The sequence below is a fragment of the Symphalangus syndactylus genome, chromosome 2 (assembly GCF_028878055.3).
Source record: "Symphalangus syndactylus isolate Jambi chromosome 2, NHGRI_mSymSyn1-v2.1_pri, whole genome shotgun sequence".
NCBI lineage: Eukaryota > Metazoa > Chordata > Mammalia > Primates > Hylobatidae > Symphalangus > Symphalangus syndactylus.
The window spans coordinates 35,190,697-35,207,673 of NC_072424.2; the positions used below are offsets into that span (position 1 = coordinate 35,190,697).

Sequence of the window (16,977 nt, forward strand, 5' to 3'; positions counted from 1 at the left end):
GTTGCGGAGGTGACCTAGAGACAGGAATCGGAAGGGCGGGACTTGGAGCCATAGCCAATCGTCTCATTAGGCCGAATCGCGGGGGCCGGCTAAACGCGTGCGGGGGAGGTGGTTTTTTCCGGCCGAGCAGAGAGGTGGTTACGTTTGTTGAAGGACACCAGCTGCGGAATTTGCGGCTTTGGCAGGTGGGTGAAGAGGGGAGGCCGGGCTTGGACCTCGCGCCTGCACGTTGCGGGACCGCCCGCCGTTTCTGGCCGAGGAACAACTCGAGGTCTCAGCTTTGGAAGAGAGAAACGGTGGGGCATGGGAAAGGAGCTAGAAAAAACGAGGGGCGCAAGGGGGCGGCCAGCGGGTGAGAAGCCTCGAGGTGAGGCGGATAGGTGCGTCGAAGGGCTCCTACAGTTTCCGAAGACCCTTAGATTGCATTCGCCAGTGGAGAAAAATGAGGCCCTCCGCGAAGCGTCCCCCGAGGTCACCCAGTGACGTAATATTGGACGAGGACTAGGGCTTCTGATCCCCATCACCGGCCGAATTAACCTCTTTTCTTCTGTATGTCCATAGCTGTTTGTTCCCACCGAGCTGTGCTTAGGAAGCTGGCCAGCCGGGCCTCCTTTAGGTGCACTGCAGCCTTTTTCAAAGCGAGTGAATGTGGCCCGGCCCCTACAGTTCGCCAGGCCCGCTGTAAAAGGATTAGATTTCAGTCTGTAGACGATCAGCGGGAAGGCCTTTCCTAGGAGGTAGCCAGAACAGAGAGCTGTAAACTCCTTGAGTGCAAGAGGGTGCTTCTGTTACCTGAGTGGTTCTCACTCATCTTTGCCTTCCTTACCTCGTGATCTCACCATTCCAGGTAGGTGTTAGGTTAGAAAGGAAAATAGCAATATCGAGGAACAGAGAAAGTAACAAGAGCTACTGGTCACTTTGGACCTTTAATAAAGTGACCATCTCACAGGTGGAGAGAGGCACGGAAGGATTAGTTACATTTAAGAGCAGTTAGTGGCCGGGCGCGGTGGCTCACGCCTGTAATCCCAGCACTTTGGGAGGCCGAGGCGGGCCGATCACCTGAGGTCCAGAGTTCGAGACTAGCCTGAGTAATATGGTGAAACCCCGTCCCTACCAACAATACAAAAATTAGCCGGGCGTGGTGGCACTCGCCTGTAGTTCCAGCTACTCGGGAGGCTGAGGCAGGAGAATCGCTTGACCCCGGGAAGCGGAGATTGCAGTGAGCCGAGATTGCGCCACTGCACTCCAGCCTGGACGACTGAGCGAGACCTTGTCTCAAGAAGGGCAGTTAGCAGCTTAATTAAAACATACCACCATTTAACAACATTAAATCACAACTAGGAGTCTTACAAAGGGCACTGTAAGCACTGTTCCTTTATCTTTGCCCTAAAGTAACCTGCAGCGTGCTGAAGAGTGCAGAACCAAATTTTTCGACCTTACTCCATTATCTCACCAGCAACAATCCCGTTCCCCATTTGGCCCTCCATTTGAGCCTCTCAAGAGTCCTCCTCCTTTAAGACCCAGACTAACTTGATTGATTTCAGTTCTTGAACCATGCACTTCCCTGCAGTCAGAATTAGTCTTCTGTGGGATATCACAAAACATCAGCCTTCCTCCCATATTGTGTGTAAATTAAAGGGAAATTTAAAGCGCAGTAGTATTGTTGGGCATATCCTCCTAAAAAGTTTAGTTAGATGTAATGTAGTGGAGGTTTTCAGTTAATGGTCAAAGTTAATCCCTTATTTTCCGTAGCGTTTCTCCTAAAAACCTACTTCACATCCTAAGAAGTGAATCCAAAAATGTATCATGAAATGAATGGAGCGGGAGAGTGGCGGGGGTGGGGACGGGGGGAAGTATGTCTTTAGTAAGTTTAGTAAGGTGGAACAGTTGATAGCTACATTATAAAGTTGCTTTTATCGCTTCTGTTGGCTAAGATCAAGTGTATAAAGTTACTTTTAATGGAGATTTTCCTACTTGGGCTAGACTGGCCAAGGTCTCTGAAGAGGCCTAAGGAAGTTTGGATTTCCTTCATTGCTCCAAGAACCTTCTTGAAACTTGAAAATTAAGGTCATTTTTCTCAAATTTTCACTGCCAATTCTTTACACAAGAATGCCTCTGAAAGCCTTTGAATGGGGGAGTTCCAGTTTCCATAGCAATGACTCCCTGACAGATATCTCCCTCTTCTATTTCATCAAGACCCAGCTGATTCACTGTCACTGCCTACCAATCTCGACCGGACCTCGACCGGCTCGTCTGTGTTGCCAATCGACTCGGCGTGGCGTCGGTCGTGGTAGATAGGCGGTCATGCATACGAATTTTCAGCTCTTGTTCTGGTGACCTTTTGAATATGTCTTGTCTATAAAAGAAATTCATGCCTTTGTAAAATACACAGGGACTATAGATTAAGCCGCCGTTGCTATATATTCTTCCAGAGTTTTTTCTAATACACTTACTATTTTTCTATTTCATTTGCTGCAGTATTTTTCAAACTTTAGCATGCTTTAGAATTATCTAGAAGCCTTATTAAAATAGATTCCTGGACCCAGAGTTTCTGATTCAATAGGTAGGGCCTAAATTTGCACTAACAAGTTTCCAGTGATGCTGATGCTGCTGGTCTAGGGACAAGACTCAGAGAACCATTGATGTGCTTTATAAAATCCAGAAATAAGATTTTTTCTTACAAAATTTAACGTTACTTGGGACATCTTCCCATGTCAGTACACAAAGATCTGTGCATATTGTGTGTCGTTTAATGGAAACCATCATTTTTTAATCAGTCTTCTATAGATGGACTTTTAAGATTTTCATAAACGGTATTTCATTGACCATCTTTGAACCACACAATGTGTTTCCACTTTGTAATATTTCAATAAGGGTAAATTCCTGGAGAAAAAAACCAGCTAGATGAAAGGGTATACTCATTTTATAATTTGATAGATACTGCCAAATTGCACTTTCTGAAGGTTGTACCACTTTATTTTTTATTTTTTATTTTTTTTTGAGACGGCGTCTGGCTCTATCACCCAGGCTGGAGTGCAGTGGCGCGATTTAGGCTCACTGCAAGCTCCGCCTCCCGGGTTCATGCCATTCTCCTGCCTCAGCCTCCCGAGTAGCTGGGACTACAGGCGCCCACCACCATGCCCGGCTAATTTTTTGTATTTTTAGTAGAGATGGGGTTTCACCGTGTTAGCCAGGATGGTCTCAATCTCCTGACCTCGTATCCACCCACCTTGGCCTCCCAAAGTGCTGGGATTACAGGCGTGAGCCACCGTGCCAGGCTGTTTTTACCAGTTTATACTCCAAGCAACAGAGAGAGAATTCTTGTTTTCTCACATACTTATTACTACTAATTACCATAATTTTATTTTTGCTTGTTTGATGATTAAATATTGATCTGATTTTACATTTCTTTGACTAATAGGTTGGTTATCCTTTTATGTTTTGTCTTTTTGTTTTTGGCTTTTTTTCTTATATTTTCCCTTCCCTGAGATGACTTAAATATTTCCCAATGTTTTCTTCCAGGACTTTTTGGTTTCACTATTTACATTTAAATCTTTTATCTATTTTGGTGGTGGTGCAAGGATTCCAGCTTCCTTACTACCACCAGTAGCTATTATTAACTCCATTTAGTAAATTATCCCTTCTCTCTTCTCCCATGGAGGTCCTAAATTACTTATAACAAGAAAAATTGTAGAAGTAGGGATTGTAATTGAGCTGTTCAGTTGATGGTCACCCGTTGAGAATGTTTGAAAAATACCAGCTCCAATTTTCGAGTAGCCTTAAAATGGATTAATTCAATGGACCATGGTGTGATGGAGCCAGGAATGAAAATATTAAGCTGTATTGGGTCAGAGAATGAACTTAGCAGGGGCTATTGTGTGATTTGATGTATTCTGAGGTGTTCATGAAATAGCAATCAAGGTAAAATCCTACTTCCAAAAGTTTTTCTTAACCAGGAAGGCTTTTTCCACCATCTTTGCTACTGCTGTGTTGGGTGAGATATAGATAAAAATTTACAGTATTTATATGCAGTGACCTCGAGTTTTTAGACTAAAACAAGACGAAATTTATTTACTTTTAAATTACATCCAAACCAATTTATTGTTGCTTTCTTTCTTTTAAAAGATTGAAATCATGGCAGGTCCAGAAAGTGATGCACAATACCAGTTCACTGGTATTAAAAAATATTTCAACTCTTATACTCTCACAGGTAGAATGAACGTAAGTATTGATAACTTTAAGCAGTTATATTTTAAAATAATATAGATGGAACAAGAAGTCTTGTTTACTTTTTTCTTTCTTTCTCAGTGTGTACTGGCCACATATGGAAGCATTGCTTTGATTGTCTTATATTTCAAGTTAAGGTCCAAAAAAACTCCAGCTGTGAAAGCAACATAAATGGTAAGTTGACATTTAAACCTTTATAACTTAGCCATTTTGATGTTAGGATTTTTCCCTAACATTTACTATAAAAATAAACCACTGTCATTTTGCAAAATTTATAGCATACAAGAAAAAAAATAGAGGCCTAGTATAGTGGCTCATACCTGTAATCCCAGCACTTTGGCAGGCCAAGGCAGGCAGATGACTTGAGCCCAGGAGTTCAAGACCAGCCTGGGCAACATGATGAAACCCCATCTCTACCAAAAAACAAAAATTAGCCAGGGTGGGAGAACTGCTTAAGTCCAGGAGGCAAAGGTTGCAATGAGCCGAGATCATGCCACTGCATTCCAGCTTGGGCAAAAGAGCAAAACCCTGTCTCAAAAAAAAGAAAAAGAGGCTGGGTGCAGAGGCTTGTGCCTGTAATCCCAGCATAATGGGAGGCCGAGGCGGGCGGATCACCTGAGGTCAGGAGTTTGAGACCAGCCTGGCCAACATGGTGAAACCCCACCTCTACTAAAAATAAAAAAATTAGCCGGGTGTGGTGGCAGGCGCCTATAATCCCAGCTACTCGGGAGACTGAGGCAGGAGAATAGCTTGAGGCCAAGAGGCAGAAGTTGCAGTGAACTGAGATCACGCCATTGCACTCCAGCCTGGGGGACAAGAGCGAGACTTCGTCTCAAAAAAAAAAAAAAAAAAAAAAGAAAAATATTGCCCATGTCCCAAGACCCTAACAATTTTTGTTCCATGTATTTTGTTTGGTTTCCAGTGACTATGATCATGTCTGTAATTTCGTCTTATACCAAATACATCTTTAATTTGAATGCATGTCTGTTTATAAATATATGAACTATTTCAGAGAGGAACTCTTGGCTTCCATTAGAATTAGTAATACTACAATGAGCCGGGCGTGGTGGCTCACGCCTGTAATCCCAGCACTTTGGGAGGCTGAGGCGGGTGGATCACGAGGTCAGGAGATCGAGACCACGGTGAAACCCCGTCTCTACTAAAAATACAAAAAAAAAATTAGCCGGGCGTGGTGGCGGGCGCCTGTAGTCCCAGCTACTCCGAGAGGCTGAGGCAGGAGAATGGCGTGAACCCGGGAGGCGGAGCTTGCAGTGAGCCGAGATTGCGCCACTGCACTCCAGCCTGGGTGACAGAGCAAGACTCCGTCTCAAAAAAAAAAAAAAAAAAAAAAAAAAAAAGAATTAGTAATACTACAATGAATGCTTTTGAGCATGAAGCCTTGTCTGTATCTAGGATTGTAGTCTTAGGCAAAAGTGCTTTCCCAATTATGGGGTACCCAGCTTTGTAAATGGGTGTGTCTTTTGCCCAGCCAATGTGAAAGGTAAGTTTCTGGTTTTTGCTAATTTGATGAGTAAAGAAAATTGTGTCTCTTGCTTTTTGAAGGACATGTTTTTCTGTGTGTTTACTATTTGTATTTTTCTTGAAAATACAATTCATCCTATACATGTTTTTATTTATCAGTTGGGTGACTTGGAATCTCTTTATGTAATCATTAACCAACCTTTTATATCAGTTGCAAATACTTCTTTTTCTAGTTTCCAATTTTTATGTAATTCTATCTTTTCCTTAAATCCCCATAGGTTTTATTTTCTTCTTCTAATCCTCCAACCCCCATTTGCCCATCCTTTAAATGAGTAAATATCTGTTGTGTTGGCAATGGGTGATATGTGGAAAGCCCAAATGCCAGATCTTCATCTGCTGTAGCTCTCATTCACAGATTTTTTTTTCTTTTCTTTTCTTTTTTTTTTTTTTTTGAGATGGAGTTTCACTCTTGTTGCCCAGGCTGAAGTGCAATGGCATCATCTTGGCTCACTGCAACCTCTGCCTCCCGGTTCAAACGATTCTCCTGCCTCAGGCTCCCAAGTAGCTGGGATTATAGACGCACACCACCACACATGGCTAATTTTTTGTATTTTTAGTAGAGACGGGGTTTCATCATGTTGGTCAGGCTGGTCTCAAACTCCTGACCTCAGGTGATATGCCCGCCTTGGCTTCCCAAAGTGTTGGGATTACAGGCGTGAGCCACCACGCCCAGCCCGGATATTTTTCTTTTTGAGACTCTAGCTCTGTTGCCCAGGCTGGAGTGAAGTGGTGCCATCTCAGATCACTGCAACCTCTGCTTCCCAGGCTCAAGTGACCCTCCCACCTCAGCCTCCTGAGTAGCTGGGATTTCAGGTGCATGCCACCACACCCAGCTAATTTTTGTATTTTCTTTTGGTAGACAGGGTTTTGTGATGTTGCCCAGGCTGCTGTCAAACTCCTGGGCTCAAGTGATCCACCTGCCTCAGTCTCCCAAAGTGCTGGGATTACAGGCATGAGCCACTGTGCCTGGCCTCTTCTATGCTTAAGAGCTTTTCCAATCTCAAAACAGTTGACCTTAGGGACTGCATATCCCAGAATGCAGTGATCACTGGCTTATTCCTGACAAACAGGTAGTATTTTGCCCAATTTTTTATATTAATTACCTCCTAACTTCAGGAGGGTGGTAGTATCCCCATTACAAAAATGGAGAGGCCAGGCGCAGTGGCTCACACCTGTAATCCCAGCACTTTGGGAGGCTGAGGCGGGTGGACCACCTGAGATCAGGAGTTCGAGACCAGCCTGGCCAACATGGTGAAACCCCATCTCTACTAAAAATATAAAAATTAGCCAGGCGTGGTGGCAGGCACCTGTAATCCCAGCTACTTGAGAGGCTGAGGCATGAGAATCGCTTGAACCCGGGAGGCAGAGGTTGCAGTGAGCCAAGATTGTGCTGCTACACTCCATCCTGGGGGATAGAGTGAGACTGTGTCTCCAAACAACCAAAAAAAAAAAAGATGTTACTTTATATGCTAGACTTTTCCAATAGTATACCTTTAGGATCATACTAAATTGTTGGTAGCTTATTTGTTAAAGGTGGAATGTTAGGTTAAAATGTATTAATCTGAGGCCAGGCACAGTGGCTTACACCTGTAAGCCCAGCACTTTGGGAGGCTGAGGTGGGTGGATCACTTGAGGTCAGCAGTTTGAGACCAGCCTGACCAACATGGTGAAACCCTGTCTCTACTAAAAAATACAAAATTAGCCGGGTGTGGTGGCACATGCCTGTAATCCCAGCTACTTGGGAGGCTGAGGCAGGAGAATCACTTGAACCCGGGAGGCGGAGGTTGCAGTGAGCCGAGATCGTGCCATTGCACTCCAGCCTGGGCAACAAGAGCGAACTCTGTCTCAAAAAAAAAAAAAAAGTATTAATCTGAGATACACTTTAATTTTTTTGGTGTTATGTCTTTGACAGTCTAATACGCATTCAGTTTCAGTGGGTTCGTGTTATCTTAGTAATTCTTGAATGTCTTAAAAGTAAAGCTGACCACATTTGTATCTAAACTGTTTGTTTGCTTTGTTTATAGGATTTTAAACTGTCTACAGTTCTTAACCTCATCTGTTAAGTTCCCATGCCTGGAGAAGCTAATGCCAACTCATCATGTGATAATTCAATTTGTACAATAAATTATGAACCTGGAAAAGCTGGTTGTCTTTATTTACAAGATATCAAAAATATAAAAACTGTACAAAATGCAACAAAGGCAAAAACTGGCAGTGACTTGGTCTAAATCTTTTAGTTTCCCAAAGCAAGGCTCAGTACTGGAGGTAAGCAACTGAAATGTCTGTCTGACTTCAAGTGTACTAGGTTGTATGTAGCTGTTTTAGCTGAAGTAGAACATGGAAGCTAAATTTCTTCACCTGGTTTATCGAGTGTTTGGGTGCACTCAAAACTCAACAGGTATATAAATTCAGATGTCAGTAGGTGGCTGTACTTCATCTAGATCTAAGAAAGGAACCCTACCTAGTTACATACATTCCACTAATCATGGGCCAAGAAAAAAAAAGTTAGTGGATCATTTAACATAGTTTTTGAGTGCCATACAGTAACTGTTTTTACAGCAGAAACATACATGCTCATAGAATTCTTCAGCTAAAATTCAAGATGATAGTATATTTCTGAGTTTGAATCTTGAAGCAGGATGAATTATTGAAATCAACTTTTTTTCTAAACGTAATAAATTAAAATAGCATTTGAACAGAAAATGCATAGTTTCCACACAATCCAAAGCACCATAAATGTCCCCTCCATGATCATAATACCTCTTATTCAACTAACGGAAATCAGTCAAATGTGGTTGCTATAGAAACGTGGAACTGTCCTGTTCACATTTTCCAAGCAGCATACTTCCAGATCCATATAGACAAAAACATTCTTTGTAGCTTAAATATTAATCACTGAGGTATTTGCTTTTAGTCTCCCTTTTTAAAAACAGTAGCTTCCAAAAGGTCTTTAATACCGATGGTTTATTGTGGACTATAAGCTCCTGCAGCTAGAACCAGGTTTCTTCGAGTAAAATGAAGGTGTACAACTGGTGTTGATTTGGTCATATACGTTCCCAACAATAACTCCTGTGAATTCTCAGGTAAATTTATATGCCCAGTGGCTGTAGTAAAGTCATCGGTCTCTAAATCTTCAAAGGCTTTGATAGCATCCCATAATCGAACTGTATTATCCATTGAACCTAAAGGGAAGTCAAAGGAAACCATTAGTTGCATCCATCATATTTACATTGGGACATTTTGTCCAGTATACTTTATGTATTTACTGTACATTTTGGGTGAAAAATCTAAACTTGACCAACAACTCTATTCCTTTCTAAGGAGCATTTCAAGCGGTACTTTAACCTGAGAAGTGACTGATGTAGGGTGACACTCTGGATTCAGAGCTAAAGGGAAGCAAAACCTAAAACATAAGGACTTAGTTTTGCAATCGTCAACACTGTTTCCTCTTAACATAGCATTTACCATAAAGCCATTAATAGTCATTTACCTGATGCCAAAATTTCACCATCTCTACTAAACCTAAGTGAACAGACTGTATCAGTGTGGCCTTTTAATTCTCCAACCATCAAACCATGTCCAATATCCCAAAGAAGCACTCTGCCATCTGTTGCTCCTGTAGCCAGGAATCTCCCATTGGGAGAAAATGTCAAGGAATGAATTGGTCCCTAGAAAAGAAGTTCATAGAAAGGATCAAAGTAAAGTATGTCTAGGAAAATAAGACAAAATTTTAAAGTTTTGTAGTAAGAATGGTATCTTTAAAATTTATGTGTCACTTGTTTAAAAAAATATTTTTATCTTGAAAGCAACCTTGGATGCTGGAATAGTAAGAATGTAAAATACCTTGTGTCCAGTGAAGATCCTTACACAGTTACCATTCAGGACGTCCCAGAGCCGCACAGTTCTGTCTGCAGAGCCCGTAGCAACATAATTAGAATTTGGATGGAATCTGGTACAATTCACATCAGCAAGATGGCCGGCAAATATTCTTAAAGGCTGATAGTGGTCTGTAGCCCAGAGCCTTTTATAAAGTTATTGAAAGCAAAAGATGACAATTAGTAGATAACTGTGAAATGCCAAAAATCTATACAAAATAAATACAGAAACATCCATATGAAAAGTTAGTTCCGAGTGGGCCCCCCACTTACTAGTTAACTGAGGGGAAGAAGAATGAGACTCACAGTTCTGAGAGTTCATCTGGTACAATTTTTTTTTCTTAAGCTGAGGTCTTGGCTGGGCATGGTGGCTCACGCTTGTAATCCTAGCACTTTGGGAGGCCAAGGCAGGTGGATCACAAGGTCAGGAGTTCGAGACTAGCCTGACCAACATGGTGAAACCCCGTCTTTACTAAAAATACAAAAAATTAGCCGGGCGTGGTGGCACACGCCTGTAATCCCAGCTACTCAGGAGGCTGAGGCAGGAGAACTGCTTGAACCCAGGAGGTAGAGGTTGCAGTGAGCCAAGATGGCGACACTGCACTCCAGCCTGGGCAACCGGGCAAGACTCTATCAAAAAAAAAAAAAAAAAAGCTGAGGTCTTTGAGGTCTTCCTCTGTTGCCCAAGCTGGATTCAAACTCTGGGTTCCAGCAATCCACCCACCTCAGCCTCCCCAGTAGCTGGGACTATAGGCATGTACCACTGTAGCCAGCCAAAACTTAAGTTCTAGAACTCCAATTCTCTGTATATTATTCTTCCTCCCCTATTCTAGTCTAAACCACAGAAAAGTATTTTCCCCTAGTTCTGGCCACCAAATAGTTGTTTTGAGACAGTCTCACTCTGCTATCCAGGCTGGAATGCAGTGGTGCAATCTCAGCCCACTGCAACCTCTGCCTCCTGGGTTCAAGCAATTCTGCCTCAGCCTCCTGAGTAGCTGGGACTACAGGCACGTGCCACCGCACCTGACTAATTTTTGTACTTTTTTTTTTCTTCAGTAGAGACGAGGTTTCGTCGTGTTGGCCAGGCTAGTCTGGAACTTCTGGCCTCAAGTTATCTGCCCTCCTCGGCCTCCCAAAGTGCTAGGATTACAGGTGTGAGCCACTGCACCTGGCCAAATAGTTTCTAACCTGAACTACCTTATCCTCAACTTCTAAGCAGATGACAGAGAATCATAAAGGTGCTCACAGTGGTATGGAAGACAAGGTTAAGCATCTGATGGGGGTGGGAGGGAGGATTGTTTTTTTTTTTTTTTTTTTTTTTTTTTGAGATGGAGTCTCGCTCTGTCGCCCAGGCTGGAGTGCAGTGGCGCAATCTCGGCTCACTCCAAGCTCCGCCTCCCGGGTTCACGCCATTCTCCTGCCTCAGCCTCTCCGAGTAGCTGGGACTACAGGCGCCCGCCACCACGCCCGGCTAATTTTTTTTTTGTATTTTTAGTAAAGACGGGGTTTCACCGTGGTCTCGATCTCCTGACCTCGTGATCCGCCCGCCTCGGCCTCCCAAAGTGCTGGGATTACAAGCGTGAGCCACCGCGCCCGGCCGGAGGATTGTTAATTAACTATTTTTTAAAAGCCAGGAATCATATAGATGTAATTGCAGATATAATAATACTCCTGCCCCAATTTCTTTTTTTTTTTTTTTTTTTGAGATGAAGTCTCACTCTTGTCTCCCAGGCTGGAGTGCAATGGCGTGATCTCGGCTCACTGCAACCTCCGCCTCTCGGGTTCAAACGATTCTCCTGCCTCAGCCTCCTGAATAGCTGGGATTACAGGTGCCTACCACCACGCCAGGCTAATTTTTGTATTTTTAGTAGAGACAGGGTTTCACCATGTTGGCCAGGCTGGTCTCAAACTCTTGACTTCAGGTGATCCATCCACCTTGGCCTCCCAAAGTGCTGGGATTACAGGCGTGAGCCACTGCACCCGGCCCCAATTTCAAATAAGTTATAAATGCAAAAGCTTCTCAGAAAGTTGATCCTCAATAATGGAAGTGTAAATGAATTTGGCTGGCTGTGTAATTCCCAACAAGAAACCATTCTGTTCATTGAATAGACCCAGTCATAAGATCACAGTGTTCTTACCGAGCTACTCGGTCATGGCCCCCTGACACAAAATAATATCCATATGGAGAAAATTGTGTGTCCCACACTGGATAGTTGTGTCCTTTATATCCCACCAAACAAGTAAATGTTTGAAGGCTCCACAATCTAACAGTTCCGTCCTCTGAAGACGAAAGCAGATAGTTCCTGAGAGAAGAGAAGGTGATATATTTGACTCCCAGAGTAACCTTTGGTCAACCGCCCAGTTTTATATACATTTGAATACATTAAATATTTTATATACATTTGAATATTTTATATACATTTGAATATATTAAATATAGCTAACATGCTACATACATCTCACTTTTAATTCGTACACGCAATTCACAGTAGATATCAATTCAAAGAACTAACCAAACTAATGTTAACCCTGACACTCTACATATACCAAGCACCTACTGAATGAGGTAATATGATACAAAAACTAGGGAAAATCACAGTTCTTTACAAGAAAAAAAATACCAGGGGTAATTAACCAAGTATAGTCAAATAAGGTCAATTGAGAAAGTTTAAGAAATGTGATATGTCACTTAAAACTCAACAATTTTTGACCCTAAAATAAAGATGCTATTTTCCTATGCTGTGTAAGCTATGTTAAGAATTAAAAAGGAAATGTCGTTTGAAGAAAAAAAAAACACTACAGACAATGCTAATAATTATCTACCTTTTTCAAGGATAAACACAAAAGACTGGTAGTCAGAAGGTATTACAATTTTCACTGAAATCAGACGTTTCCCTCAAGTAAAAATGTATCATCTGGCAAAACCTTATCAAACAACAAAAAACCTAATTCTCAAAGTTTCATAATGACGAAACCTTGATGGATGGAAAGCTATTATCTTTTTTTCTTTTCTTCTTTTTTTGATATGGAGTTTTGCTCTTATCACCCAGGCTGGAGTGCAGTGGTGCAATCTTGGCTCATTGCAACCTCTGCCTCCCAGGTTCAAGTGACCGTCCTGCCTCGGCCTCCCAAGTAGCTAGGATTACAGGTGGGCGCCACCACACCCTGCTAATTTTTGTACTTTTAGTGGAGACGGGATTTCCCATGTTGGCCAGGCTGGTCTCAAACTCCTGATCTCAGGTGATGCGCCTGTCTTGGCCTCCCAAAGTGCTGGGATGACAGGCGTGAGCCACCGTGTCCGGCCTGAAAACTATTATCTATCCAAGTAATATACTGACAGTATTATGAATACAAAACACCCTCCCCCCATTTTTACAGTGTTAGAGATCATGAAAAATAGGCAAATACTTATACACATAGGATGACATTGTAATCATACACCTAAAGGGAAGCAAAACCAATTTCGAATTTCCTTTTTCATTTACTCTTAGTACTTTTGATTACAGAAAGATAAATCCTCAATTACTAGCTAATATGCCATTAATGTCAGGAATTTGTCTTAAATTTGATGAAGCAGCCAGAAGACACAATGCAGGGACCCAATGAAGCAATTCAACCCCTAATGGAGTTCTATAAAACTAAAGCTTTGGTTGGTTATTTACCATTGGGTAACAAATAAAAATAATTAAAAAAAAAAAAAAAGAAAATACTATAGCTAATTTTTAAAACCAGTAAGCCCTGAAACTGTGCATTTTGATTCTATAAATTTGAGTATACAAGCCGGGCGCAGTGGCTCACGCCTATAATCCCAGCACTTTGGGAGGCTGAGGTGGGCAGATCACCTGAGGTTGAGAGTTCAAGACCAGCCTGACCAACATGGAGAAACCCCATCTCTAATAAAAAAATAAAATTAGCCAGGTGTGGTGGCGCATGCCTGTAATCCCAGCTACTCAGGAGGCTGAGCCAGGAGAATCTCTTGAACCCAGGAGGAGGAGGTTGCGGTGAGCTGAGCACTCCAACCTGGGCAACAAGAGTGAAACTCTGTCTCAAAAAAAAAAAGTGAGTATACATTAAATTGCTACCGTATACAAACACCAGGATTCAAAGATGAATTAGCAAATGGCAAGATTCTAAAAGAAAACGAACATCAGACAACCATGAGATTTTTATCATAATTTTCCCAGCATTTGCATAATGTTTCCAGTAGTTAACTTTTATATAATTTCAATATAACATAGCAGTATTTAATTTTTACTGTTTGTATTTTACCTATCCGGACTGAAGCTGGCTCCATAGACAGGCCCACTGTGACCATACAAAATCTTCAACTCACTTGCTGTTTTCTCATCCATGATTCTTTCTAAGACATCATCTGATTCTTTGTCTATGAGACTAAGATCTAAAATGGTCCAGAAATATTGACGTTTTAAAAGTACATTCATCAAAACTTTTAAAGTAATCACATCACAGTTCAGGAGAGGAATTAACATTTGAAAATTTCCTCCTATATACCAATCACACTGTGCTAATCCCTCTCAATTAGGCAGTATCACCTCAGCATGTAAGAGAAGAAACTGACGTTCAGAACAGATAATTTGCTAGAGTGCACACAGCTACTCAGTGTGGGAACCAGGACTGAAACTCAGTTTTGCCCACTATGCCACAGTGTTTCACAAAAATGAAAACTATGGGCCAGGCATGGTGGCTCACACCTGTAGTCTCAGAACTTTGGGAGGCCGAGGCGGGCAGATTGCTTGAGCCCAGGAGTTCGAGACCAGCCTGGACAACATGGAGAAACCCTGTCTCTACAAAAAATAAAAAATTAGCCAGTGTGGTTGCACACACCTGTAGTCCCAGCTACTCAGGAGGCTAAAGTGGGAGGATCACTTCAGCCCAGGGATTGGAGGCTGCAGTGAGCCGTGATCACACCACTGCATTCTAGCCTGGGCAACAGAGTGAGACCCTATCTAAAAAAAATTTAAAAATTAAAATTAAAAAAAAAAACCTATGGAAATATTAAAATAATTTAAAATATATTGTTTTATTTAAATAATATAGTTAGTAAAAAACTTTATTTCAGGCCGGGGTGGAGGCAGGAAAATCGCTTGAACCCGGGAGGCAGAGGTTGCAGTGAGCCACCTATAATTCCAGCACTTTGGGAGGCCAGACAGGTGGATCACCTGAGGTCAGGAGTTCGAGACTAGCCTGGCCAACATGGTGAAACCCTATCTCTACTAAAAATACAAAAATTACCTGGGCATGGTGGTGGGCACCTGTAATCCCAGCTACTGGGTAGCTGGGGAGGCTGAGGCAGGAAAACCCCTTGAACCTGGGAGGTAGAGGCTGTAGTGAGCCGAGACTGCACCACTGCACTCTAGCCTGGGTGACAGGGCGAGACTCTGTCTCAAAAAAAAAAACAAAAAATAAAAAACTTTCAAATAAAATCCTGACCTTATTTGTTCTTTTTTAGCCATTTGTATGGCTAAAACAGGAAGTACCATCCCTTATTTAAAGGTTTTTTGAGATTTACAAGCAATCATAAAATGTTAGATTTTTAACTTTAAGTTTTTTAGCCTAATACTCACTCATTCTACAGATGAGAAAACTGAGGCCTAAAGAAATTAAACCAGTCTAGCACCCCAGTCACTCCAAAGCTTTTTTCACTGTTGGGAATGTTAGAATCTTGAGTTAAAGTAAAATCAAGTGAATTTCTGTAAAGAACACAATCTTCGTATAGACTAATGGCAAGTTCACATTCCAAAAGGTCATCTCAGTTACCTGATGCTTGTTTGACACTACGAAGCTTTTTGGGTGTTACAGACCACACTCTGACAGTTGAATCTGCAAAACCTCCAGCAATCAGACTAGAATCATCAGTGACATCCACTGCAGTAAGACCCTGCCAATAAAAGGGTTAGACTAAACAACACTATTTTAGGGTATTTAGAGTTAGGAAGCAAATGTTAATCATTTTCACACTATACTAAATATATCCTCAACCCTCTATTTTAAGGAATACATAAAGACTTTTAAAATTCTTGATTTAAAATATTGGCCACGCCTGTAATCCCAACAATTTGGGATGTTGAGGCAGGTGGATCACCTGAGGTTAGGAGTTCGAGACCAGCCTGGCCAACATGGTGAAACCCCATCTCTACTAAAAATACCAAAATTAGCCGAGCAGGGTGGTGGGCACCTGTAATCCCATCTACTTGTGAGGCTGACGCAAGAGAATCACTTGAACCCAGGAGGCAGAGGTTGCAGTGAGCTGAAATCGTACCACTGCACTCCAGCCTGGGCGACAGAGTGAGACTCCATCTCAAAAAAAGTAAATAAATAAAATAAAATATAAAATATTAAGTTTGGCCAGGCGTGGTGCCTCATGCCTGTAATCACAGCACTTTAGGAGGCTGAGGCGGGTAGATTGCCTGAGCTCAGGAATTCAAGGCCAGCCTGGCCAACCTGGTGAAATCCTGTCTCTACTGAAAAAACAAAAATTAGCTGGGCGTGGTGGCTCATGCCTGTAATCCCAGCTACTGGGGAGGCTGAGACAAGAGAATCACTTGAACTGGGAGGCGGAGGTTGCAGTGAGCCGAGATCGCACCACCGCACTCCAGCCTGGGTGTCAGAGCAAGACTCCATCTCAAAAAAATAAAATTAAATTAAAATAGTAAAATAAAATAAAGTTTATATGGCTGGGCACGGTGGCTCATGCCTGTAATCCCAGCACTTTGGGAGGCCAAGGCGGCCAGATCACTTGAGGTCAGGAGTTCAAGACCAGCCTGGGCAACATGGCAAAATCCTGTCGTACTAAAAATACAAAAATTAGCTGGGCATGGTGGCTGGTGCCTGTAATCCCAGCTATTCAGGAGGCTGAGGCTGAGGCACAAGAATCGTTTGAACCCGGGAGGCAGAAGTTGCAGTAAGCCAAAATCTCACCTCTGCACTCCACCCTAGGTGATAGCACAAGACTCTGTCTCAAAAAAAAAAAAAAAAAAATTGATAAGTAAGTTTACATAAGTACTTAAACCAAGTTCAACAGAGATGAACCACAATTTGCTCCTCCTCAAAGGCTAGCAGAATTCTGATTAGTGAAACAAATGCCATTAAACATCGCCTTCTATCTATTCTGTGCAGTATCCAATTCTCTTTTCCTGAATGCTGTCTTTAAATTGTATTAAGAGTTTAAGGGTGCGGTGGCTCATGCCTGTAATCCCAGCACTTTGGGAGGCCGAGGCAGGCGGATCACAAGGTCAGGAGATCAAGACCATCCTGGCTAACACGGTGAAACCCTGTCTCTACTAAAAAATACAAAAAATTAGCTGGGAGTGGC

General features: G+C 42.3%; 2 protein-coding genes across 4 annotated transcripts in view; one reads left to right on the forward strand and one right to left on the reverse strand.

Moving 5' to 3' along the window:
• On the forward strand, positions 1 to 7,910 carry ATP5MK (ATP synthase membrane subunit k). Of its 2 annotated transcripts, none has more exons than XM_055250311.2 (4): positions 1 to 185; positions 4,126 to 4,221; positions 4,309 to 4,401; positions 7,794 to 7,910. In XM_055250311.2, exons 2-3 carry the CDS (start codon positions 4,135 to 4,137, stop codon positions 4,396 to 4,398), a joined length of 177 nt encoding a protein of 58 aa, XP_055106286.1. In that variant the 5' UTR covers positions 1 to 185; positions 4,126 to 4,134; the 3' UTR covers positions 4,399 to 4,401; positions 7,794 to 7,910. The 2 variants fall into 2 exon arrangements, with proteins under 2 accessions (XP_055106286.1, XP_055106276.1); XM_055250301.2 differs by lacking the exon at positions 1 to 185 and adding an exon at positions 712 to 847.
• TAF5 (TATA-box binding protein associated factor 5) overlaps positions 7,895 to 16,977 on the reverse strand; it is a 21,447-nt gene continuing 12,364 nt past the window's right edge. The window contains exons 6-11 of one of the 2 annotated variants that reach the window (XM_055250127.2): positions 15,423 to 15,543; positions 13,914 to 14,043; positions 11,783 to 11,947; positions 9,613 to 9,790; positions 9,260 to 9,437; positions 7,895 to 8,951 (exon numbers count right to left, since the gene is read on the reverse strand). In XM_055250127.2, the coding sequence (XP_055106102.1) occupies positions 8,734 to 8,951; positions 9,260 to 9,437; positions 9,613 to 9,790; positions 11,783 to 11,947; positions 13,914 to 14,043; positions 15,423 to 15,543 (990 nt within the window). In that variant the 3' untranslated portion in view covers positions 7,895 to 8,733. The remainder of the gene's footprint in view (positions 8,952 to 9,259; positions 9,438 to 9,612; positions 9,791 to 11,782; positions 11,948 to 13,913; positions 14,044 to 15,422; positions 15,544 to 16,977) is intronic. The other variant, XM_055250137.2, reaches the window with a different exon arrangement.

What these genes read in the sequence shown, in the direction of transcription:
- ATP5MK (XM_055250311.2), top strand. Translation starts at nt 4,135, where the DNA reads ATGGCAGGTCCAGAAAGTGATGCACAATACCAGTTCACTGGTATTAAA. An exon ending in CTCTCACAGGTAGAATGAAC is followed by an intron (nt 4,222 to 4,308) that starts GTAAGTATTGAT and finishes TTTCTTTCTCAG; the next exon opens with TGTGTACTGGCCACATATGG.